Genomic DNA, 25,016 nt, shown 5'->3' on the forward strand with positions numbered 1-25,016 from the left:
TGTTGGAGTCTCTCTAGAGGCCAACAACAGTGTTATGAAAATTGTTTAACAAGTATTTATTGAGTTCAATAATTTTATTTTACAAACTCATTCGGATACTGAATCAGAAAACTGCTGACTTTTAACTAGTTGTGCATGAGAAATTAATTTTTTAAAGTATTTTTAAGTAGGCGAGCCATGTATACCATCTAATACACAAAACTCTATCAAAGTACATAAGAATAATTTCATTAATATTCTCATCTTATTTGGATACAGTCTATTCATCAAAGTGTATAAAATGGACACACAGATACGTATACATGCATATTGATATGATGTCCTTTGTATGCTGTTAAAAGCAGTTCTTATTTAAAAAAGTCTCTTTGTACTTTTATGGATTTAGGGAGAAATCCCTGAGCTCAGGCTACAAATAGACATACATTCCGTACGTTACAATGCATTTAAACACATGCTTTCCCAGCGGTGGGTTCTGTAGATAAATAGATGGTGATGAAGCTTCTGTTTTCATTAGCGTAAGTCCAGTTGAAGGTAAATGTCACCTTAGATCTTCAGGGAAGGACGCATCACAAGACACCCAAACATTTACTTTGCATACACGTGAATTAACATTTACTGAGCTTAGTGGTGTCGCTGTTGTCAGATCCACTCATTACATAGTTAATCAGGTAAGTATCCTGATCTGTGTTTTATAGTCTGGTCAGAAAATTAGTGATATACTTCCAGAATTCCAGCACACTGTGGGGAGTGATGAGTTCCATAAGAGTTGTAATTCTCAGAAATGTTCTATTACTTTAGGCTGTGCCCTAACACAATTCTCTAACAAAACGGCTCCAAAGTACGTGGCAAAGCTGGAAAGAAGTTTACTTCTCTGTCGTGCCACAGCTTTGGGGGCAGAAGGGAGTCTAATTTGGGCAGATGGCCTGGTCCATGCTTTGTTTACTCAGGTGTCATTCCCTGAATCTCAATCCTTGTCTGCATGGTCATAGATAGCTCACCCCACCAGCTCCCACTCCAGCCTGGGATAGGAGGAGGTGAGGGACACTCTTCCAGCATGTGGCCGGCTGACTGTGTGTTCTTGCGTGGGATGAGGGGCACGGGGCCCCTCTGGGGTCTCTTTCATATGAACACTGATACGAAGGTTTGTACATATTTTTGAATGCAAGATAATTAGAAAATAAATACGTGTATGTTGAATTTTATATCTTCTTTAAATATCTTCTGTCATAATTCTAGTAACTAATTTCAAGCCAGGTCAATAATTCATCCAGCCCATTAGTTGAAGTTATTAATGATTTTCATAAAAATTAGGGACTTAAAGTACCCCATTTCACCATCTAAGCCCCCAAATATTATCTTGTCCAGATGAGACTCTAGAAGCCCTTCTTCTACCCTTATACTGCAGATGACAAGTTATTTGAATTCAGTTTACACTTGTGTGATGAGCAAAATATTTATCATGTTGATGGCAAAGATCCACCTTACTCATTATGGGCTGCGAGACTGTCCGAACTGTCTTCCTGGGGAGACCATCTCAGTATCTCTGTCTCGTTGAAAAAGTAGTAGATGGAGAGAGAAAGACTGGATTTGGTGTTTTCAAGCCAGCTCCCTCAGATTTGGAAAAGCTGGTTACATAGCAGTTCATTCCCCTCTGTGTCCCCAACCCTGGAGCAAGATGATCAGTCTTGCAGTGAGCAAAATCCCTCTTCACTGGAATACACCGGGGGGCCCTGATACAGAGCTTGTAGCAAATAGATCTCGGACACTTACATTATATAAAAATTACATGCATGTGAACATAATTGGCAAGGGTCCTGTGCGTGCTGTAGGTGTTCAGTCAACGTCAGTGCCTCCGTCCAGTCTTGTTCAGAGTGGCAGGCTGCACTGTGTCTGGCACTGCCCCCTTCCCAGGTGTGTCATACTTACGTGGTATCCACCACACCTGTAGCCAGGTCATGGGTCTCTTTGACTTTATTTGACCATTGTTTGCCTTCCCTGTAGATTATTTTTATAGACTGGCCTTGACCACTGCAAGAGAGTCCTGTTCCCCATTTTAACAGGCTCTCCTGGATCTGCCTGCACCCATGGAAGAGTCACTTAGCACCTGGTACTTCTGAGAAAGTCTGGAGCAGTTGCTTGCAAGACCAGACCATTGCTGGAATCTCTTTCCTCTGTTCCTTCGAAATTGCCTCTTGAGCTAGGTCGCAGACAATGGGGCATCATCTTTAGATTTTTAGAGTGCTTTTAATTCTGCCACTGCATTTTCAACCTTGCAGCCTCATTTCACTAAAGTATGCTATGAGATTTAATCAGCCCTTCAGGAGCTTGGCAAAATATAAAGAAATTGCCTCCTCTGACTTGACTTTAGCATATCTCTCTTGACCCTTCAAAACTGAGATGAGTTTTTGTGCGGGCTTTGTAAAACCACTGAAGAAATCCACGAAGTTTGCCATTGTTCCCACCAGCCTTTGTGCATGGGAGGCTGCTGCTCACGGTGCAGATTTGCAGCAAGGTTCTAGTGCTTTCTTCTCTCCTTGTCTCTTCCCTTTCTTCCCTGGTTCTCCCTTTCACTACCGCTGCTATACCTCAGAGTGGTGCACTTCAAGAGAGAGGAGGAGAGAGGACTTCTAACGTCTTATGGGGGTGAGTTTGTAGATCCCACGTACTTTTAGCTTAAGGTCCGATTCTTCCCACTGAGCTGATCTGCGGCCTGCCTTTCTTTTTCCAAACAGGTGAGTCCTAATCACTGATGTGAATGTGGATCATTTCAAGGTGTATGTAAAGGCAGCTTTGCATTTATTCTTGGAGTAGTAAAAGTTCTATTTGAGCTGTAGGACCTTTCCTAAAAAGTTAAGAGTAGGCATTTCTGATAAAGACTCTGGATTCCACTTCTTAGGAAATCAGAATTTCCCCCCAAAGGCCAATTTGTGCATTTACTCTTTCCTTAATTAAGTCATTTATTCAATATGTGGCTTATGGAATCTCCACTGTACAGTGCCGTTTCTGGTGCTGTGGATAGAAAGGTGAATCCGAGAGCTAAGCCTTCTGCTTGCCTTCTGCTAACTTCAAATAGTAGGAGGCAAGAATGGAGTTATTTTAGGTAAACTGAACGGGAGAGACCACTGAAGAATGCTGTCAGCTGACCTGAGACGTGAACAGTAGGAAACATCCTGCAAAGGTCTAGATCTGAGCAGAGTAATAGCGTTTGCAAAGGCCCCGAGGAGGGAAGGGCTTGGCACCATCTAAGACCCTAAAGAAAAGCCTGTATGGCTGATGCACAATGAATCTTTTAGGGGCTGCGGTCAGAGAAATAGTGAGGGGCTAGACCATGCTGGGCGTTGCAGTCCCAGGAACGGAGTTTGGGGTTTCTTCCCCTGCTCTAGAAGACCCTGGAGTGGATTCAGTAAGGGAGGACCACACATCTGACTTGTGTCATCGAAGTCCCCTTCTTGCCGTGCTGAAAATGGATGGTACAGTGCACAGAAATAGGGACGTTTAATATCAAAGAGGCTGTCACAGTGGGCTAGAAAAAGGAGGTGCTGTGAACTTAAGGCTAGAGTCACAGAAGTGGAGGGAAGGAGGGGGGCAAGGTGCTCATCTAAGGGACTTTGACAATGAACATCAAGATCAAAGTCAAAGGCGATGGCGTTGTACTGCGGGTGGGAAGTTGCTTGTTGTTTCCGCCCACTGGGGTCTGGATTAACCGTTCTTAAGCCAATGTGCACATACATGGAAATGACAGTTGAGTAAGTGGATGGTGGGAGTGGGCGAGGTGCCCCCTGCCGCGGCGGGAGTTTACAGATCAGCAAGGGCGGAGGCTGGGATGGAAGGTATGGTCAGCAGGCAGCATGCATGCCAGAGAGCAACCGAGCGGGGATGATGAGGCGTGGGGCTGCTCCATGTCGGCAGGGAGGTGGAACCCATTGCCACAGCGCAGTTGTTTCCAGATTAAGGGCCGTCGTTAACTGGGGTTCTGGCTGTTTCCTCTAGGGGACAACTCCACAGAGCTGAGTCCTAGCAGTCGGTGAGGTTTCTGGGATGAGAAGGGAGTGTGGGATCTGAGTTAGAGAGTAGCGTCCCTCCTGGATTCCCCCTCACCTGCTCATCTCTCTCTTTTTTTTTTTTTTTAATGATTTTTTATTATATTATGTTAGTCACCATACAGTACATCCCCGGTTTCCGATGTAAGGCTCGATGATTCATTAGTTGCGTATAACACCGAGTGCACCATGCAATACGTGCCCTCCTTACTACCCATCACCAGTCTATCCCATTCCCCCACCCCCCTCCCCTCTGAGGTCCTCAGTTTGTTTCTCATAGTCCATAGTCTCTCATGCTTCATTCCCCCTTCTGATTACCCCCCCCCCCTTTCTTTATCCCTTTCCTGCTCATCTCTCTTACCTGCCCCACAGGATCCTGTGGGATTTCAGGGACCTAGCCCCTCGTGTCCCTGTACACACCATTTAATTACTGCTCATTCCCCTCCTCCTCAGCCTGATAATTAAATTTAAATAGTTATGTTGATGTATGTATAGACACAAAAAGATTTTAAAACAAAATACAATTAACCTTCATATTATATATTAATTTTATCCATACACTGGTTCCTTGTTATGATGGAATCATTTAGAACAAAACGTGTTTAGAAATTAGAAAAAACTTGGGGCGCCTGGGTAGCGCAGCGGTTAAGCGTCTGCCTTCGGCTCAGGGCGTGATCCCAGCGTTCTGGCATCGAGTCCCACATCGGGCTCCTCCGCTGGGAGCCTGCTTCTTCCTCTCCCACTCCCCCTGCTTGTGTTCCCTCTCTCGCTGGCTGTCTCTATCTCTGTCGAATAAATAAATAAAATCTTAAAAAAAAAAATTAGAAAAAACTTGAAGTTTGCTATATATATATATTTTTTTAAATAAATGCTATCATATATATAGTACATGTCAGAGAAACATGCTTTACTTTCCCCAAAAGATGCTCTTTTTAATAAAGTTTGAGCTATTAATATGAATGCAATCATGAAAACAGCTTTTAGGTTCAAATGAATATGAAAATCATAAATTAGTAATATACTAACACCTGGTAAGCTGAAACTGCTTATGTCCATAACTTCAATTTACAACTATTTTTAGAAGGTAACTGCCAGCACATAAAAGAAAAATTAAATCAGGTTAGACTGAATGACAGCCAAGAATTCATTAATTAGAAATAACATATAACGCCACATGGTTTTATAAATTGTTAAACACCTTTTATTATTTTCTACACAAATAACTTAAAATTAGAAGTGATTTTAAAGTTGAATCTTCATAAAACCCAAATTTTCCATCTAAATAAAATTATAGAACCATTGTTTTAAATTACGTTCATTTTCTTAAACAGGAATTTAATGTGTTTAATTTGAATTACTCAAATGTATATTTTTCTATGCAATTTATAAGAAATGTGTGTATGTGGACATCAGTATAGGCTTAAAGGTCCTATTTTAAGAAAATAAAAAGGCAATAAAGTAATGCCCAGAGCCTGAAAAGGAAAGCGGCTGATGAAACTGTCTCTTAGAATGTCTGAAATCACCTCCATGTATGTGATCCCGTCTTTGTATTTTATAGGTCACTTGTGTTCTCATGGTTTATTTTGGTCTTTGGATCTTGCAGTTATTGCTTTGAGGGCCAGTTTATCTCTTTAACATTATTCCTGCTATCATCTTCCTCCTACAGAAAACTTGCCATTTTTCTAAGTCCCTACTAGTAGCAGGTACACTATTGTGGTTCCTTCTGTAAAAGTCGCACACTCTATGTTGGAGCCCTGACTGCACCTGCTTCCTGTGGGGCGGCTTGCTCTCCTTCAGGCTCGTAGGGCTGCTCACCTCCTGCTCCACTCAGCATTTTGATTCCAGTGTCAGGAGCTTGTCAGACTGCTCCAAGCCAGTTAGTTACCTTCCACCTGCTGTTGCCACTTTCCATTGATGAGTACTAATGCAGCACTGTCTTAAATTATCGTGTCCTTGAAACATTTCATCAGCTCCTATCCTACACAGCTGATAATCTTTCCTTCTGCCTAGTCCTGCAAGGGTCATCTTCCTTTGTAAAGCTGGAACAAATAAGAGATGGTCTCCTTTTTTGTTCCTAAGCTAGATCGTCCTACAGCTGCGTGACCATGGTCTCCGCGCCTCTGAGCCAGGCCCCCAGCTCTCCTGCCCCACCCCACTTCTCCACATCCAGGTTGGCAGTATTGAGGGCACCACTTGGACAAAGACCACACTCCCCTTCTTTCCCGCCACCTTCTTTGTTACCTGCATGCAATACCCTGAAAGATTTCTGTAGCAACTTTTCTTCTAAACCTAAAGGTAGTTCAGGTATAACACTGGAATTAAGAAACACCTTAATACTCAATGTTAAATATGGCTAGTCTCAGATCCCACAGTGAAATTAAAAAATGAATAAATAAATAAAATAGTTAGACCTTCATGGGGCGGGGGGGGGGGGGGGTTCAGCAGCTAGAAGCTCTCGGCTGAGACCAGCTCCAGGAATTGATCTCAGCCTGAGAAAGCTGCCTTGTCTCAGGTGACCCCTGCCCAGGGAGCAGCCCACATCTAACACTGGGCTGTGCTACTGGGAAGGCTCTGGCCTCTCTAATTTGAGGCAGCACTGAGCAGCCAGCTCAGTCCCAGGGCTCCCCGTGGGATGGGCTGAGGCCTTTGTCATGACTGCACTGCAGTTCATTTCCTTCACTCAGTCCGGCTTCCTTCCCTCCCCATCAGGTGTATCCTGCAAGCACTTCCAGGTAAACCTACTTCCAAAGCTCCATGTCAACAGTCACTCCCGGGAAGTGAGGCTGTGGCTTTGCTCACTTCACTGGAGAAACAGAGGAGGCCTAGATTAAGTTATGCTTCCAGTGACTCAGCTCATCAGTGGTAGAATCACTGGCAATCTCTTCCCTGCTCTGGTGGGGGGGGTCACTGGCCTCTGAGATGTGGCTCTGTAATTACATTGAGCTGAGCCTCTCTTATGGTCAAGAACCATAGAGTTTGGAATGTAAGAAAGTTGAGTGGGTGTTTCTGTAGCTTGTCTTAGTGTCCTACTAAGGAAATGGGAAATGAGCGCTGCATTCTGTTTAATCTTTAAATTTTGCATTAATTTTCTAAGATGCTTTCTCAGATCTCCCCTTGGCATTCACATTTTTCAATTTGCAGGAAGAAGCATTGAGAAAGACCTCAGAACTTACATTTGAAATCCTGGCTGTTGTGCAACATCTTAAACTTTTATAATGGATGAGTCATCCTACTTCTCATTGTGTTTGTTACTATTAAGATGGAAAAGAAAATAGGATACCACAGAGGGAGACAGACAGCTAGTGAGAACAAGAACCCAGTTCCTGGTTCTTCAGCTTTTTTGTTGTTGTTTTGTTTTGTTTTGTTTTGTTTTGTTTTGTTTTGTATTAAACTATCCCCAAATAATTTCTAACATTTTTTTTTATTTAAAAGCTTTTCAATTATATCAACACAATTGTGACACGATAATATCATAGGGTTCACAGAGGTGTGGGCTCACCTGTGTTCGCTCAGCCAAGATCCTCAACTTCTCTTGGTCTCACCTTCTTTGCAGATAGAGCTGGAATAATGCCTCTTTTGGAAAGGTGTGAGGATTGACCATAGCATATAAAGCATTTCCTGTCTCCTGGCTTCATGTTTGGCTTCTCCAGAAGTCGGCTTGAGACAGACATGGAGACATTTCCTTTGTTTAGACCTTCACTACTCCTTCCTCTCATGGGACTTTGTACAAGATTCTGCATGAGTTGTGAGGACAGCTGTACTCGCTTGTGTACTCATGCACCACCTCCCAGACCTCAGGCCACCTCTGGAGCAGGATTTGTGGCACCTTCACACTTGCAGCCTCATCACTAATCACAATTTGGAATGCAGTGAGCACTTCTTGGAGGAGGGGGCGTGAAATATATTAACATTATCTTTTAATAGCATTACTGAGGAATGATGTCTATTTTTGTCATCCGTGTTTATTTCTTTGGGTTAATTGGCTTTCTCTTCTCCAGTTATTCATGATAGAAGCTAAAGAGATTTGTTTGAGAACTTTCTTCTTTTAGGTTATAAATGCTGTATGCTATAAATTTCCATCGAAGCATAGTTTTTGATGCATCCCACAACTGCAATGTGCCATTTTACCATTTCAACCTGTTCAAATATTTTCAAATATCCCTTGTGACTTCTTATTGAAGCATTAATTAATTAGAAGGGGATGGCAAGGGCCGTGCAAGCCTGCCATATCCTGACTGGTTTTCTGCATGCTCGCTCATTCAGTTACGAGGCTCGTGTGGAAATCTCCAGCTGTAATTTGGTTTTACCCATTGTTTTTCTTGCAGTTCTATCAGTATTTACATCATGCGCTTTGGAGCTTTGTTATTAAGCGCATACATGTTTAGGACTGCTACGTTCACTCTTATATCATCATAAAATAAGCTTCTTCATTCCTGGTAATATTCTTTGCATTAAAACTGTTGTGTGTGATATTAACATAGCAACTTGAGTCTGCTTTTGATGAATGTTACTGTTCTTTTGGTTATGCTTCCCATCATTTCGCTTCTATCTACTTGTGTCTTTATATTTCAAGTGTGTTTTTTAAAGTCAGAGTGACAGTGATTTTATTCTTTAATCTCACCATCTCTACCTGTTCTTCTTTCCTATGTTTAGTTAACTTGCTTGAGCACATGGAGTGCAATTTTTATACTTGTTTTGATGTTGCCTACTAATTGAACCACCTGTGTCACTTCTGGCTAAGTTTGCTGGGTTTTTTTTTTTTTTCCACCCCTCATTATGGATAGTATTTTCTTGCTTTTTTGCAAGCTTAATAATTCTTGACTGGATGCCAGACCTGGGGAATCTTATTTTGGTGGGTGTGGGATATTTTTGTATTCCCAAAAATTTTCTTGAGTTTTCTTTTTGGATGTAGTTAAATTTCTTGTAACTGTCTGGTCCTTACAGAGATTGCTTTTGAAGACTGGATGAAGGGAGAGGGAAGTCAAGAGTATCGGGTGACCATTTTAAGTAGGTGGTCACTCACCTCCAGTCTATGCGGGTGGTGGACCTGGCTCTGTGACCCAGACAGGAGGAGCTAGGCACCTTGCTAGCCTCACCCTACTCTGATCTTGTGCTTTTAATATTTCTGAAGAAGTGACCTAGGCAACACTTACTCTAGAGTGATTTTTTTCCCCCACCCCTAAGGTTTCTCTGTACTCTGTTCTCTGCCCAGTGAGAAGAAGAATTCTGCTCTGACTGCTGGGGACAGACAGTCTTAGCTCCATGAGCATTCTGGACACTATTACCTATGATCTTTTGGTCATTCTTTCACTAGCCTTGAGTAATTGTCCTTATATACATGGGTCAGTACTCACCTGGAATGCAACAGGGCTCTCTGCCGATCTCCGGGGGCCTTCCTGTGACTGTGACTTTTAGCTTCCTTCTCTTGCTCACATTCTCCTTTCCGTGTCCTCATTCAGGGAGACTGCTGGGTCAGCCTGGGTGTCCATGCCCTTTGCCTTGGGTGTGTAAGTCTCTCCAGGCAATAAAGCCAGAGAAATGGTAGGGACACTCTCCTTTATTTCCCATCTCTCAGGGATCATGTTCCAGCAGTGCATGATGTCCAATGCTTTGAGGGCCGTTTTCTTTATAAATTTTAACTTTTTTTTCCTTTAACTTGATTAAGGCAGGAAGGGAAATCCAACCCTTGATACCCCAACTTAGCCAAAAGAGGAGGTGTTCTAGTGAGTTTTTAATCCTTCTTTGTTTGAATTACTAAATGAGCCATGACTGAGAAAGAGTTTGGAGCTGATTCCTAGAATCGATTTAATTGAATTTGTTAACCACCCCTCATGGTATTTAGTGCAATATTAACCTCTGGAATGGGACGTGTTATCCTCGTTACATGAATATCATGTGTTAAAGATCCAGCAGAGTGGTATTTGGCCTGGGGCAAACATCATACTGAGCAGGTCTTGAGTTGTTGCTAGTTACCTTGCTCTCACTAAGGGAACACGTACGAGGACTTGTGGTCATATTTGTTTAAATTTCCTTTGCAGATTTTAGAACTACTTTCACCTTATCTTTACATAAATATTGAGACATTTGTAATCAACTGAACATCCATTTGTTGAATATAAACTTCACTTTAGAGAAGAAGAAAGAAAAATGGTCATAAAAATTATTTACAAGTTAATGACCATGTCTATAATCTACAATGTGGCTACAGTATATGCAAATGGACCTGATAAAATTGATGTACATCCCATTTCTTCTTTGACAATTCCATGAAAATTGAAAAGTACATCTTGTGTTGTTCCTTACTGCTATGCTTTTTTTGTATCTCAATCACTTATGATGAATTTTCAACCTTTGATATTACCAGGCTTCCATGTGTCCATGATTGTTTCTCAGCTTGACTCCGGGGCTCTCTGTTTGGTCTTACTCTTAACTTTTGGTCATTTTTCTATTGAGTTGAATGATTGCCTGACTTCTTAATTTTGAGTATTCCAGAGGATTTAACCGTGGGCTCCCATTCTCTTTTCTTTCAGCTCCCTCCACTGTTACTTCCCCAGTCAGAAGAAACCTAGTGACTTTTCTGGTCCTTTTTTTGTTGCTGACTCTAGGATATGCCCTTGGACACACTCCACATATTTTAAAACAAAGAGCATAATATGTTCAGAATGAACTTTATCATATTGCATCGTTGGCCATCATGGTCATATTTATGCATTTTCTTTTGCTGGGTCACCATCTATAAAATCTTCCTAAGTTTGCTGCTTCCTCCTCAATAGGTAACTCTTCATTTTTTATTTAACTCTTTTTGTCATAGTTTTTCAGTAACTTACACCTGGATTAATGCCTGTGTTGTTTGGGATGGCAAAGGCCCAGCAGCTCCAGGTCGGAAGAGTTTAGACAGCGTTTGCCTTTGACTTAAAAATAGAAGACCATGAGGGGTGTCTGGATGACTCAGTCGGTTGAGCGTCCAACTCTTGATTTCAGCTCAGGTCTTGATCTCGGGGTCATGAGTTCGAGCCTCGTGCTGGGCTGCATGGTGGATATTGAGCCCACTCAAATAAAACAACAATACCAACAAAAAACAGGAAGACCGTAAAAGGGTCCATTGCAGAAAGTTAAGTGATATGATAACCCATGTTATTATATCAAGCCTTTGCTTGAACACTACAGATTTGAAGACATTTTATCTTTATTATTTCTTTTGATGTTGACATGTTCATAAGAAAGTTTATTGTAGTGCTGAAGAGTAGAAAATCTGGATCTACCATGTCCAAATCCTACCACCAGTAGTTGCCAGCTGTGTGGCCATGGAGAAATTACTTAACTTCTCTGTGCCACAGTACCTTCCTTTATAAAAATAGGATAATAATAGTACTTACTTCATACATACTGTTATTACATATAAACCACTTAAAACAGTGTCTAGCTCATAGTATGTGCTGTATAAGTTATTACTATTATTATAATAAAGCAGGAGTAGTAAAGTAGAATTAATATGACTAAGAATAGAACTGGGGTGCCTTTCTCCTTGGTTTCCCATTTTAATGACAATATTGGTTTCCACAGAATTTTTCTTTTCTTTTTTTTTTTTTTTTAAAGATTTTATTTATTTATTTGACAGAGAGACAGCCAACAAGAGAGGGAACACAAGCAGGGGAAGTGGGAGAGGAAGAAGCAGGCTCTCAGCGGAAAAGCTTGATGTGGGGCTCGATCCCAGAACGCTGGGATCACACCCTGAGCTGAAGGCAGACGCTTAATGACTGAGCTACTAAGGCACCCCCCCCACAGATTTTTTCTAGCTTTATTGTTTCTGGAAGTTGGTATATATTAGAAGCACTGTATACTTGCAAATTTCTGTTATTTCCCTAAAACTTCCATGCTGCTCTAGAACTGGGGAAAATAAGAATTGTGAACATATATTAATCCCTCCTTCCATTTCAGACGTCCTGTTAACTGTTCAATCTGCATTATTTCATTTATGTTTCACACACACCCACCCATCGGTTTTACTTGTCATCCCTCCTTTCAAGACACAGAAACTGAGATTTAAGTCATTCACCCAAAATTGCAGTCTGTTTCTGAAGTGGAAACGCAAGTCTGTGTGCTAGCCCGTCTCCTTCCCATAACCTGCCACACGATACACTCCCCTTGCCGTATGTTCACTTGCTACAACTGCTTCCCTTAGAGATGATCTTTCCTTTCTAACTTGGCCAAATCTTACCACTTTCCACCTGGAAATATACATAAAACTCACATTGTCTTTTCATTCACTCCTGTAGCTCCTGTCACTTTTCAAAGTAATAGTATTCATACAGCATTTTTCCCTCACTCTTTCTCCGCCACAAAGAAAGTGACTCTGGAAAGGGAGGTATTATGTTACTGCTGTGTACTAAGCAACACCCGTGGTCTTTCTCACGTCACTTCCCCCTCTCCATTCTCTTGCTTTAACATCCGTCCATGATTTAGAGTCCATACCGAGAATAGACGTCAGGTGTCAAGATTTGAAAATCTGGGGGGCGCCTGGGTGGCACAGCAGTTAAGCGTCTGCCTTCGGCTCAGGGCGTGATCCCGGCGATCTGGGATCGAGCCCCACATCAGGCTCCTCTGCTATGAGCCTGCTTCTTCCTCTCCCACCCCCCCTGCTTGTGTTCCCTCTCTCGCTGGCTGCCTCTATCTCTGTCGAATAAATAAATAAAATCTTTAAAAAAAAAAAAAAAAGATTTGAAAATCTGATTTTTAAAGTGTTTCTGAAAATTAGATAACCCTATTTTTCTAATCCTTTCCCAAAGCTGTGGGAGGGGGCGCAGAGCCAACAGTCCCTGGATGCAGACACATCTCCACTCCTTAGTTTGCATTTCAAGTGTTGTACGTCATGTGGGTATTTGAAGTTTTATTTCTTTAAGCTGTGGGGAGACTCCTGGAAAGGCAAAGTGTAAACAAATCTTCTGACATAGACCCTGTGGGACCTGGTTTCCAAATGATTGCGTCCAGTGACATTTCATTGATTGTGCACAAGCTGTGAAAAATGCTGCCTGTCCTCTGATGAATTTCAAACTTCTGTTCAGTAGCCTTTTGTCCCGTTGATAATGAATATGAATGCTGTATTTTATTTCAGCATCATGTTTTTGCTTTTCTCCTGGAAAGGGAGTTGATATGACATCCATTTCATCACTTAAACAGTTGGGGTAAAGGTTGCTGTGAAAGCCTAATGAAGTCCCTGAGTTGTGACCACATACACTTGCCAAATCAAATGCGCTATGGAGGGAATTTCCATGAGTGTAATTAGAATGGCAGCCTGTGTTTCAAGCCCTGGGTGTACAAACTTGGCTTCACGCGGTCTGGTGGAATGAGACCTGCCCTGAGAAGGAGGAACTGTGCCCAGAGCTCCTTTCAAGAAATGCTTTCCCATTACCAAATGTATGCACTGGATGCTGAATTCCCATTACGCAAATAAGAATTTCTTTCTTGAAGCATCCATGGGAAAGAGTGCAAATTACTTCAAGGGAGGATTTAAGGGAGTTAAAACTAGAGTTCAAGTCAATTCAATAAGTATTTACTAAATACTTAATGTGTACTCGTTACCATGGGAGACACAAAGGGACATTCACTATCTTCAGGGAAACTGGGTAAAAAATTAGTTAAAATGAAATTGGCAGAAATGCCATTCGGATTGAGTTTATGTTAAATTAGTCTTTCCCAGCCCCTGGATTTGTGTGTGTGTGTGTGTGTGTGTGTGTGTGTGTGTGTGTGTGTGTGTTGGCAAGCTTTACATGTCTTTGTCTTAAACCTTCGTGAAGACCTGTAATCACTTTCATCCATTTTTTGCAATTTAGGGTATTTTGATAATGGTCAAATTACTTTGATCATGCTTCTATAATGTGCACATTTTTGCCATTTTGTTTGCAACGGAAAGTAAATATTTTCATTCTTCCTCAGTTATTTCTATTTCTTCATTGGCATTGTTCACATTAAAATTTTAATATTTTTTTTCTAAAATCAAGTCGATTGGCAAAAAAATACTCATTCCCCAAATCATAAATTTATAACTTTGTCCTACCAACCAGTGAGTTTAAACTTTAAAAGTTAGTCAAAAATCACTTTTTCCCATTTGCTAAGTTACTTTGCCTTAAAAAATGTAAATTCATTTTAACCCTCTGAGTCCTATTTACGTGTTTAGGTAAATGTGGTAAAAAGTGGCTGAAAGTGACAATTTGTGGCTGATTCATTGTTTCTGAAATGTCACTTTGTTCTGTTGGTTCTTGAACACTCATTAGCTTTTTCTCTGTTCCCATGAAGCTACAGACTATGTGAACCTTGCACATATATCTAGAAGAATACATGAGATGCTTTATTATTAATATTCATATTTACCAACTGGTTGAGCAGATATACATTTATCAAGCTCCTGCTGAGAGCTAGACGTTATTTTATTTTATTTTATTTTTTTTTAAAGATTTTATTTATTTATTTGACAGAGATAGAGACAGCCAGCGAGAGAGGGAACACAAGCAGGGGGAGTGGGAGAGGAAGAAGCAGGCTCACAGTGGAGGAGCCTGACGTGGGGCTCGATCCCAGAACGCCGGGATCACGCCCTGAGCCGAAGGCAGGCGCTTAACCGCTGTGCCACCCAGGCGCCCCTAGACGTTATTTTAGACACAATATGTAGAGATGGATGGAAGAGCAATTCAAGGTCCACACCGGAGGCAGGTGTTTGCAACCAAGTCCAATGACTGAGACACATAGAGCGGGTATTTGAGACTTGCATTGTCTCATTCAATCCTCACACTGTCCCCTGTGAAATAAATACTGATGGCGACATATTTTTAGTAGATTAACTGAGCTAATAAGAGCAAAAGAACAGTCTTAACTCTGCTCCTTTTTCCATTCCATTTTATTGTCAGTTGAAAACAAAGCTGTGCAAATAATAACTGTTGAGTGAACATTTTCCAAATTTGAACGCAATTGTCAAGGTGTTAAAATAAAGACAAAGTCTGTGGAAAAGAACCAAAAAAAAGGGATGTTTATACTAGTCTAAGGTGCCAGGGAACAGTTTGCAGAAGAAGGGGAGCCTGGCACGGCCCAGACACAGAGAGGCCCATCTCTGCCCACGGCTTTAATGGGCATGATTGCCACCAACAGCCACTGTCTCCCTGGAAATCTGCAGCTGCCCCTCAGAAAGATCCTTTATATCATCTACACTGTTTGAGCCGCGATTTCATTGTAGGCACAAGGACGCTGTCCATTTACTCTTTGTTTTCTGTGGCGGTCAGTCACTTTGAACATCTAATATTACAGATGGCTCTCCTAGCTTGATGATCCAGAATGGCCAAAATTATTTTTCTTTCTGAATGCCAACAGTTGTCTGTTTCCAAATACTGCGCTCAACTCTGTTAAAAGTTTTAAGACACGGATGTTTTCTTTTCAGAGGCCCGCTTTGGGAGATCCTTGTTTCCAGGGATGATTTTTTTTTCCCCTTAAACGTTTCAAAGTCCAGGCAATTCCACACTTCCTAGCAATATGACTGCACAGCCAAGTTTTACATATGACATCTTCAGTCTACTTTCAATGTAGCAAATAGGTATTGCATAGATAGACGGACCTTTGCTCTTGCAGCAGCAACATCGCGTGAAATCTTTCGTATTGTATTTTTGTTACTCTGGTCTTTCTGTACAAAAGTCTATTATGTTATCTGTGTTAAAACTAACCGTTAAAAATGATTTCTTGCTATTTTCAACAGATACATGGATAGGAAAGTTATGTCAGCCACATTCAGCTTTCAGAATGGCTCATGGGGTTTTCCGGTTCTGAAAGCTGTCACATGTTGTGGCTCTGGAGCAGGTTTTAAAGTTTTTGATAGATTTACATGGATAACACTTGTCTTTCGGGAAACAATTTGTCTGGATACACGCTAAAGTGAATTTATGTACCTTCTAATAAGAAGTCTTTGCACCACTTCATGCAAATAATAAAGGCCCCTTAAAAAAAAAAAAAACAAAACAAGATGAGTGCCTGGGTGGCTCAGTTGGTTAGTCATCTGCCTTCACCTCAAGTCATGATCTGAGGGTCCTGGGATCGAGCCCCAGGTCAGACTCCCTGCTAAGTGGGGAGCCAGCTTCTCCTTCTACCTCTGCCTGCCACCCCCCCCTGCTTGTGCTCAATCTCTTTCTCTCTCTGTCAAATAAATAAATAAAATCTTAAAAAAAAAAAAAAGGCAAGGAAGGATTTATGAATTCTAAATATTCTTGGACCAGGAAGGAAAATACCAAAAGCATTCTTATGTGTATATTTCTCCCAAACCCATCTCTCGTTTCCCATTGGTGATAGTAATTCAGCCCCTGCCTTCCCTGTCTCCGGCTATCAGATCCCCAGCTCCTGCTGGCTGGCAGATGTCCTGGGTCATCCACTGAAGTGCTCCTCCAAGATCAAACTGAAACTTTCTACCTTAGAAGAGCCAGAGACAGCTAAATGGCAAACTGTGTTTTTAAACATGCCTTAGTGATAGTGAATGTGGAATTAAATACAGATTTTCTTTTTTATAAAAGACAAAATTGTGGATTATAGTGAATTATTTTCTATTGTGCTAATAGGTTTTTGCAGACTGGTTTCACAAACTTTTTTTTTAATCTAGAACTGAGCACACTTTGACTATGTAAACACTGATTTCATGAACATGTCTATTACATATCTAAGTTGTAATACTTGTTTTCTAAGTGTTTCTACATAGCTTAGTTTGTATCTATTTAAGTAATTGAGTAATAAAATAAAGTAATAAAAATCATTTTAGAAATCCCTGAAATTCCCTTCTCCTTCACTGGGAAAGTTTTATTTATCAGTTTACAAACAAAGAAAACAATAGTTTGCATTCCTTTGTACATATATTGAAATCCACCCCCCCAGGTCAATGTTAAAAAGAAAAAAAAGATACAGACAAAAAATAATTTGTTTACTGGAAATGCTTTTTTGGATATCATTTTTTTTTTTAAAGATTTTCTTTATTTGAGAGACAGTGAGTGAGAGAGAGCATGAGCAGGGGGAGGGGCAAAGGGAGAGGGATAAGCAGACTCCCCACTGAGCAGGAAGCCTCATGTGAGGCTTCATCCCAGGACCCTGAAATCATTTCTTTTTTAAGTAGCAGTCTCCTTGGTTTATTTCCCTACTTCATGAGAGCTCTGACTTGCTGATCATATGCTAAATTTAAACCAGAAAAATCTAGATAGTAACCAACAATCATCAACTTGATCCATTTAACCTAATGGTGAATCAGTTAAGTTCAAAATTAAAGGCAGTTGAATTAGGCAGAGGATGCTCTCAACATAGAAAGTGAGCAGGTCCAGAAAGAACAGATTCAAGGCTTTCTTACCGACCTGCTTTGTCAAAACTATTACAGGTAAAACTTCATTGTGAACCAGACCCTTATAAATGCATGAAGCCTAACAGCCACGTTGGAAAATAATAGTGGTGCATTTTTTTTAAGGCTGCTAGATTAACGGATGAAATCTTCAATTTATTCTTTAATTCAGTTGTTTGTCCAACAAACATTGATTAAACATTGATTAGCGATGCGTATTTGGTAGTGTTGGTCCTAAAGGAAGAAGGATCAACATGGCATGAATATTCATTCCTGCGGTATTTCTGACCCCACTTTTTCAGATGCTCATTTCCCTACTTGTTACGTTGCTGCTAACTCCATGAGCCTGTACAATCTCATAATCAGAAAAATAATTCAGACATCGGCTAGAACGCAGAATCTAAGCAAAACTGTATTTTTCCCTCAAACCGCATTAATTTATACTTTTAAAGGATCTTTACACATGGTTAAATGGTAGATATTCTAAAACATGAATACATTTTCTGTATTTTTTTCAGGCAAAATGAAAATATGTTTATGCCTGGTTTGCTAATATGAATCGTTCAAATGCAGTGTGTGTTTTGTGGTAGGAATTGATCTCGATAGAAATATCTTTAACTTTTTTTTTTTTTCTCCATAGTTTTACCTAGCCACACATGTGGAAATCCTGGGGAAATCCTGAAAGGAGTTCTGCACGGAACAAGGTTCAACATAGGAGACAAGATCCGGTACAGCTGTCTCTCTGGCTATATCTTGGAAGGCCATGCGATTCTCACCTGCATCGTCAGCCCTGGGAATGGTGCTTCCTGGGACTTCCCGGCTCCGTTTTGCAGGGGTGAGTACCAGATGACCAGACGGTGTTATGAACCCAGAATAAATAAGTGGCTTTGGTACTGATGGCATAGAAGTTTCCACTAAACGAAAAGAATTCACATCCCTCTGGGTCTTGCTGTGCTAGCTTATTCTGTTCCTAGAAGTCATGTTCCATGAGACCTAAGGAGCCATGACTAGACCCGATAAAGCCAATAACAAACTTAGATGTGTTCCTTAAATACCCACATTTTTCTTCCTTCTGTTTCTCAAGTTCTATGGCCTTCTGCATAATGTTATCACTTGCTGTCCTAGCATTCTAGGATTTACCGTGCACATTTATGTCCTTCTTGATGTGGTGGCTCCTTTTTTATCTTTTTTCTCGCTAAAAATGACAAATATGCCTTGATAATTAAAGGATCCCTTTTAAGGACTCTTTCAACACTCTTAGGCCTTTGAAATAAGGTGATCGTGACAGAACACACTATAGCCAAGTGCTCGGCGCCATGATTTGGGGCGAGGTTAGAATTACCTTCCTGATACACCCTGTGATTTTTTAAGCCTTTTCCATAACATTATTTTACTGCTCCAATAAGTTTAGGAAAGAGCCGACGACACCTCTTAAATTCTGACTTTCCTGAGAAAAATGCATCTTAGGGTTTCAAAGATAAAAGTGTAGCCAACCTCCATTAAGGCCTCGCTGTGAGGCCAGAAAACCTGCTGAACGCTTTACATGATCATATCAATACTCATAACAACCATGGAAATAATAACTATAGACACTCGTTTAACAGATAAACACAAATTGTATTTTCAACAGGTCCCAGAGACAGACAGCATATGATGCGTTGAGACGCACTCCCACGTCTGACTTCTAATCCATGCTCATAGCCGTGCAAATCTGAGACCTCACACGGCTTCTAGCTCAGTCTATGCTACTTAATGGATACTTGCCTTTTCTCAAATAGTCTTCCGTTCAATGTTGTAGGCCCCTAAGATCTCCCAGGTGCTAACTACATGCAGTGGTGTATTTCTACCAGTGCTACACTCCTGCTGCTGGAACTCCCGCTGGTAGCCAGTATAAGCTGATCCCTTCAGCTGTTTCATGTTTCGTCTTCTCAAGCAGGCATTTGATTGCAGACTCCTTTTGCAGCTGAGGAATCCGCGGTTAGGAAATGTGACTTGCCCGTGGTGTTCTAGCTCCTAGTTGATGGAGTTCACGCATAGCGTGTTCACATTATTCCTCCACCCTGGAGAAAATCCTACTGGGAATATCTTCTATTCCAAGTGTCTGTTTTTCCTCTGGAAATGCTTTTTTCCTCTGCATGTTTCTGAAGTCCATTATCTCTCTCCTGCCCTCCTCTTTTTCCTTACCGCTATTATTTTCCATTTTGTCAAAAGAGCAGTGTACTCAAAATCCAGACCTTTGTTCCTTTAGCCTTGTTTTTATTGATTCTCCTCAACTAACTGATCCTATTTAAGGATAGTGCTGCTGGGATATCCTAAGTATATGCTCTCTTCCTTGTCCCCACCATTGTTCCCTTCCACTCTGGATAAACATGGCAGCTCCTGCAGCTTTGTTCTCTTATTCCTCGTACGCTAGCTTTTTCCTTTCCAGCTGTCCTTCGCTCATCTCTGTTCCCATCTGCACTCCACACTTCCACTTCTCATTTTTTTTCTTTTCACCCAGACCCACTTCAAGTTGGTTACATGAGCTCCATGTGTAGAATCTTGGCGTCCATCCTGCATCCTACTCCCTGAAGATCCTTTCCAGCACACACAGCTTGCTCACCACCTTTCTCCCTCAGCCAGGCCCCTTCAGTGACTCAACAGGAGTCAAGTGCCAGGTCTTCATCCTGGCTACTGACATGCCCCAGGATAACCTTGGCTGGACTGAACTGTGAATGTCAACTGTCAGTGCTTCCAATCACAGACTTGAAGCATTTCTCCCCACAGACAATGTCCTGCCAGGGCTCAAGAGTGCTGGCTTTCCTCAAAACCACTGATTGTAACATCCCTTCTGCTCTGCATTCCTCACACCCTGAGGAGAACTGGATGTCACCGTGGGGGGAGGGTTTACACCGCAGAAATTGGCAAACCCTACACACCAGGGTTCTCTTCTTTTTCCCCTAAGAATTCTTTCCCAACGTACCACTCCATGCTTAATCCCAAACTTTTGGTGTTTTTACCCTGTTACACAGTTTACCTTTTTATCTCCCTTAGGGCCATAAATCTTACTAATTTATCAAGTTTACACTTAAGTCCAAATTTCTGTCATTTCTTACATTGCAGCCTCCTCTGAGATTGCTTCAAAAGGAAAGACCTTCTGCCTATAGCATTCATTTTGTTACCATTTTATATTTGAACATAACGTCTTAACGTTGTTTCTTGAACCAGTTTCTAACCTCCCAGGAGATAGTAGATAGTCATACAAATTTTGTAACTCTACCCTTGATTCCTCTTTATATTAAAATTTAGCCTAGTCTATAGTTCTTTCCCCTTACTGCTATACCTGATTCCCTCTGGAACCTAATAGAAGCATAGAAATATGTTGAGTATCACATAAGAGTCATTATAAACTTGAAAATATAAAAAGTAAGGATTAGCAGTAGCCATAACCACTTCTTTCCTCCCCAAAGACGCTTTCTTCTTAATCAAAGGGTCTTTCCTAATTCCTCAATTATAAACCTTATAAACTCAAAGTTAATATAACAATAAGCCCAGAATCATGCTTATTCTGCCACCAATTTATTAAATTCCAACTATATTAATATACATTTGTCAGGATATATTTTTTTCTCCTTTATTACAGATTATTACATTAATGTTTATATTTTGCTTTTCCCAGTGCTTGGGCGAGTAGCATATTCAAAGGGCATTAAATTAGATATAATTATTTTATGAAACAAATTTGAAAGCTGCGACAGTTTGTCATTGAATTGGGTAACTGAATCATCAAGAAAAAAATCAATGACCTAATTCTTATAAATGTGTAGATGTGGTATATCTAGGGGAGACAAATGAATTTCAGTAAAGTGGGCTTTGATTATTTATAAAAATGAAATGAGTGTATTTTCTGCTTCCCCAACATTCCAGCTATTTAGTTCCAAGAATCACTGCAGGATTCTTCTTGATCACACTACTAACGGTAACACCACTATTTCCCATCACAATGACTTCTTGCTAGCGTTGAAAATTTTACATATTAACTCCAAGTGGCAGCATTTAACCTGAACAATGACACTTAAAGGTGTGTATCATTTCTAGAGTCATGTGATACTCTTTAAAGAAAGATGGTAGAACCATATATCCAATAAAATTAGTACATAATAAAACGGGAGACCAGCCAGCTCTGCTTAAAATGGATTTCTCTAATTCCTATGATGACCCCCATCAGACTGACTTCTTTCCAGGATTAGAGTTCAGATTTTCCTCTTCTGGAGGTATCCCGTTTCAGTCTTCCTCATTTATCCTGGAGTTTTCAACTTAACAGCTAGATCTTCCTTAATTTCCCTCCATTACTGCCTATGGCTCCTGTTGTCTCTTCCAGTCTTTACAAAGATTTGCTGTTTCCGTGTGTGCAGGCATGGTGGGTATTTAGAGGAGAAATGCAAAGGGGGAAAAGAGGGAAGTGGATAGAACCAATAACAGATGCTCTCACCTAGGAATTTAAGTGCCATCTTCATTTGCTTTATGCTTCCCCTACTGTATTATTAAATCAAAAAGACTATAACACAAGGGACCAGAATATACCACACTTTACTTTGGTCCCCAGGACACTGGAGGGCCATAGAGTATAAAATCCGAAAGAGAAGGGATTCTTCTTGAATGGCAACTGAAGAGGGGGCTGTTGTCTCCAGACTTATGGCGTGATCAAGAGGTTAGAAAGGAAGTAGGTAAGGAGCTGCATTTGGAAAAATCTCCTTTATAAGAAACAATTATCTGATCCAAAGCAACCCTGGGGAGAAGTGGTCCTCACCTCATGTTATCCCAGCATGAAGTGGGGAAGTCCCTCTTTTACTGCCTCTCCTTAGACTCTGAAACTCTCCAATTCTGGACCTCATTTTTTAAATATCATTGTTATCTTACTCCAGCTGCCTTATTCCATGAATACAGTCACATGGAGAATATGTAGATACGAGGGACATTTGGGGACCTGAGCTATGGCTGGGCCTGGAAGAGATTAGGATAGCTTACTAGTTTTTGTTTTGCATAAATGATAGGACAGTTGCATCAGGCATATGTTATTTGAAATAAGCCAGCTCCAAGCAAATGCTAATTTACTTGGGCCAGGGATACGTGCTTTCTTCCCTAAACATCACCTTTGATGTGCCTTGATGCTTTCAATGATGGAACACTTTGTATTTGCAAAGTGCTATATAAAATAATTCTTAACAGCTATTGCAGAGTTGAGATCCCTGAAGTCATAGCTCTGGACATGACCAATTACAAGCTGTCCTAAATAACTTATTTTTGTCTATTCTGTACTTCACAGATTAGTGTATTAACATTACGTGCACAACTCCTATGAACTCCCATAGAAAGGCATCTAAAAATTGTATTTATAGAATTTCAATTGGTAAATATGCTGAAGTCCATAAATTTACGAACCTGTTTGTATCTCTAATCACATTGAGATGTAGGCAGGGGAAACAATATCATTCTTGTAATAAAAGTAAGGAGGTTTCAAATTGTGCTGACATAGGTTATGAACTTCTGACTTGGACAATATAACAAGACAGTTGATTGTATCCTACTTTTACTAAATTCTGTTTAATATAAGTGGCATATGTGCATAATTTAAAAATAGTAATAGAAAAAGAATTACTATGAAAAGAAACATCCCATTGAAACTACCATTACTCTTATGCCGCACATAGTTTGATAACATTTAACTATTTTTTATTATTATAACTGCTTATACTCTTCTTTATTATCAATTTTATTTTTTAATATCTTGCTATGAGTGTTAACATCTGTTACTCCCATCCACCATGTCTTGTTTCTCCTAATTTAGATTTCTGTATATTATCTTTAAACATTGAAATATGCAATATATCTTTTTTTGCCCAAAGGCGCAGGGAAGGTTTTAGTGGGGCTACAGCTCAAGCTGAAAGGCAACATAGCGTGGCCAGAGAGTAGTGATGCTGTCTCGCCAAGCAGAGCGGAGACCCTGCTTATACTGAGAAAATTCCCACCAGGGTTTGCAGGCTAATATGCTAAGGAGGGAAGCAGGGAAAAGCGCTTCATCCTGATTGGCTGGAAGGGCTTCATCCTGATTGGTTGATAGTGGCAGGCAATGCCGGCTGCTCATTGGCGGTTTGTGAAACTGTGGTCGTCTGGCCTGCGTGCCAGCCCGCATCCTGGAGCATCCTAGTTCTGGCTTGGGATGGCCGTCCACCCCCATTAGTGAGCCAGGAGAGGTTCAGGTCCAACATCTTTAGTCCCACCGAGTCCTGTCTCGTCTTAGGGTTCCTTCACTGTCGCCAAAATCTGTTCCCGGAATTGCTGTCTGAGGCCAAAAATGATAGAAATGAGGCCAGACCCCCAAATCAAAGGCCCAGGCGAGACTTTGTCAGGGTTACAGCTCGAGCTGACAGGAGGTACAGCATTAACAGAGAATAGTTGGTGGCCTCCCTCTCTCTGGTGTATCTTCTCATCCTTTCCTACTGTCCTATGCTCTCAGCTATAATAGAACTTTTGCAATATCGAAGTTAACATTTATATTTTATGCTATAATGATAATTAAGTCCTTCTTAATTTGTCTAAAGGCTGAAAAGCAATAAACAACATTCATATTATTATAACTATGTAAATATTTTTCACTGCAGAGCTCAGTATTGTGCCTGTAATTATTCTGCTTCCTCTATAATCCAATATCACAACCCCTGTGCCATTCAGAGTCCACATGAGTTTTTTCTTAGCCTCAATTATTCATAATAATGCCATGATTACTTTTGTTTCACATTTGGACCAACGCTATCTGGTAGAGTTTATTTGGCTAATGTAATATTAGCAAGCTCAAACACAAATTTTGTATGCACATGTTCAACTCCACAGGACTATTTCTGACTGGCAATTGGTTCCGATATGATTGATAATTTGGGGACTTCTGTATCTGGCTTCCAGTCAGTGGCCAGCCTTGTCTCCATGCAGTTGGCGGAGGCAGGACAGAGCTGGAGTGGGTATGACAGGTCCCTGCGAGTACTTCGTGTTGGTCACACTCAGCCCTTGTGTTCACACTTAGCTGGAAGGGAGGCGAGGAGTTGGATCAGCTATAAAGTTGGGAAGAAGAAGCAACAGATTTGGTAAATGGCTGGCCTGTTCATGCCACGACTGGTCTTCCACTGGTCCTAAAATTTTGAATTTTCTTTATTTTTCCATTGTGGATTAGTCAAACTTATGTGTTGGCAAAATAATCCAGATGTCTTCTACTTTCCACTTGTTTGAACTTTTGTTAGGAGTAAGTGCTATTCTTTTTCCTGAAGGCCATAGACTTTCTGTTAAACTCAACTGGTCCGTGTTTCACAGACAATTGTTTTCTGTCCTTCCTGAGGTTTCTAGTTGCCACTGCTCCTGGGATATTATACTTCCATTGCCCTTAATTCCCCAAGCCCACTTCCTCCAGCTCCCTGGACTGTCCCTCAGAGGGTTCTGCACTGGCTTCCTGAGCTGTTCCTTAACCACCCGCACTCAATCTTTCCTAAAAGATTTCCACTCTTTCCTAAACCCAATATCTTCCTTTCTCTTTGTTTCACCGCAAATAGCTTCTTAAGAACTGTTGCTTCAGAGGAAAATCCTTTCAGCCTTAGCATGCCTGC

The 25,016-nt window shown here is 40.9% G+C and overlaps 1 protein-coding gene across 1 annotated transcript in view; it reads left to right on the forward strand.

Moving 5' to 3' along the window:
• CSMD1 (CUB and Sushi multiple domains 1) overlaps nt 1-25,016 on the forward strand; it is a 1,039,667-nt gene that overhangs the window by 9,484 nt on the left and 1,005,167 nt on the right. The window contains exon 2 of the mRNA XM_087856321.1: nt 18,026-18,220. Within this exon, the coding sequence (XP_087712447.1) occupies nt 18,026-18,220 (195 nt within the window). The remainder of the gene's footprint in view (nt 1-18,025; nt 18,221-25,016) is intronic.

Source organism: Ursus americanus, chromosome 27 (assembly GCF_024610735.1).
Source record: "Ursus americanus isolate L20-20 chromosome 27, mUrsAme1.1.p, whole genome shotgun sequence".
Lineage (NCBI taxonomy): Eukaryota > Metazoa > Chordata > Mammalia > Carnivora > Ursidae > Ursus > Ursus americanus.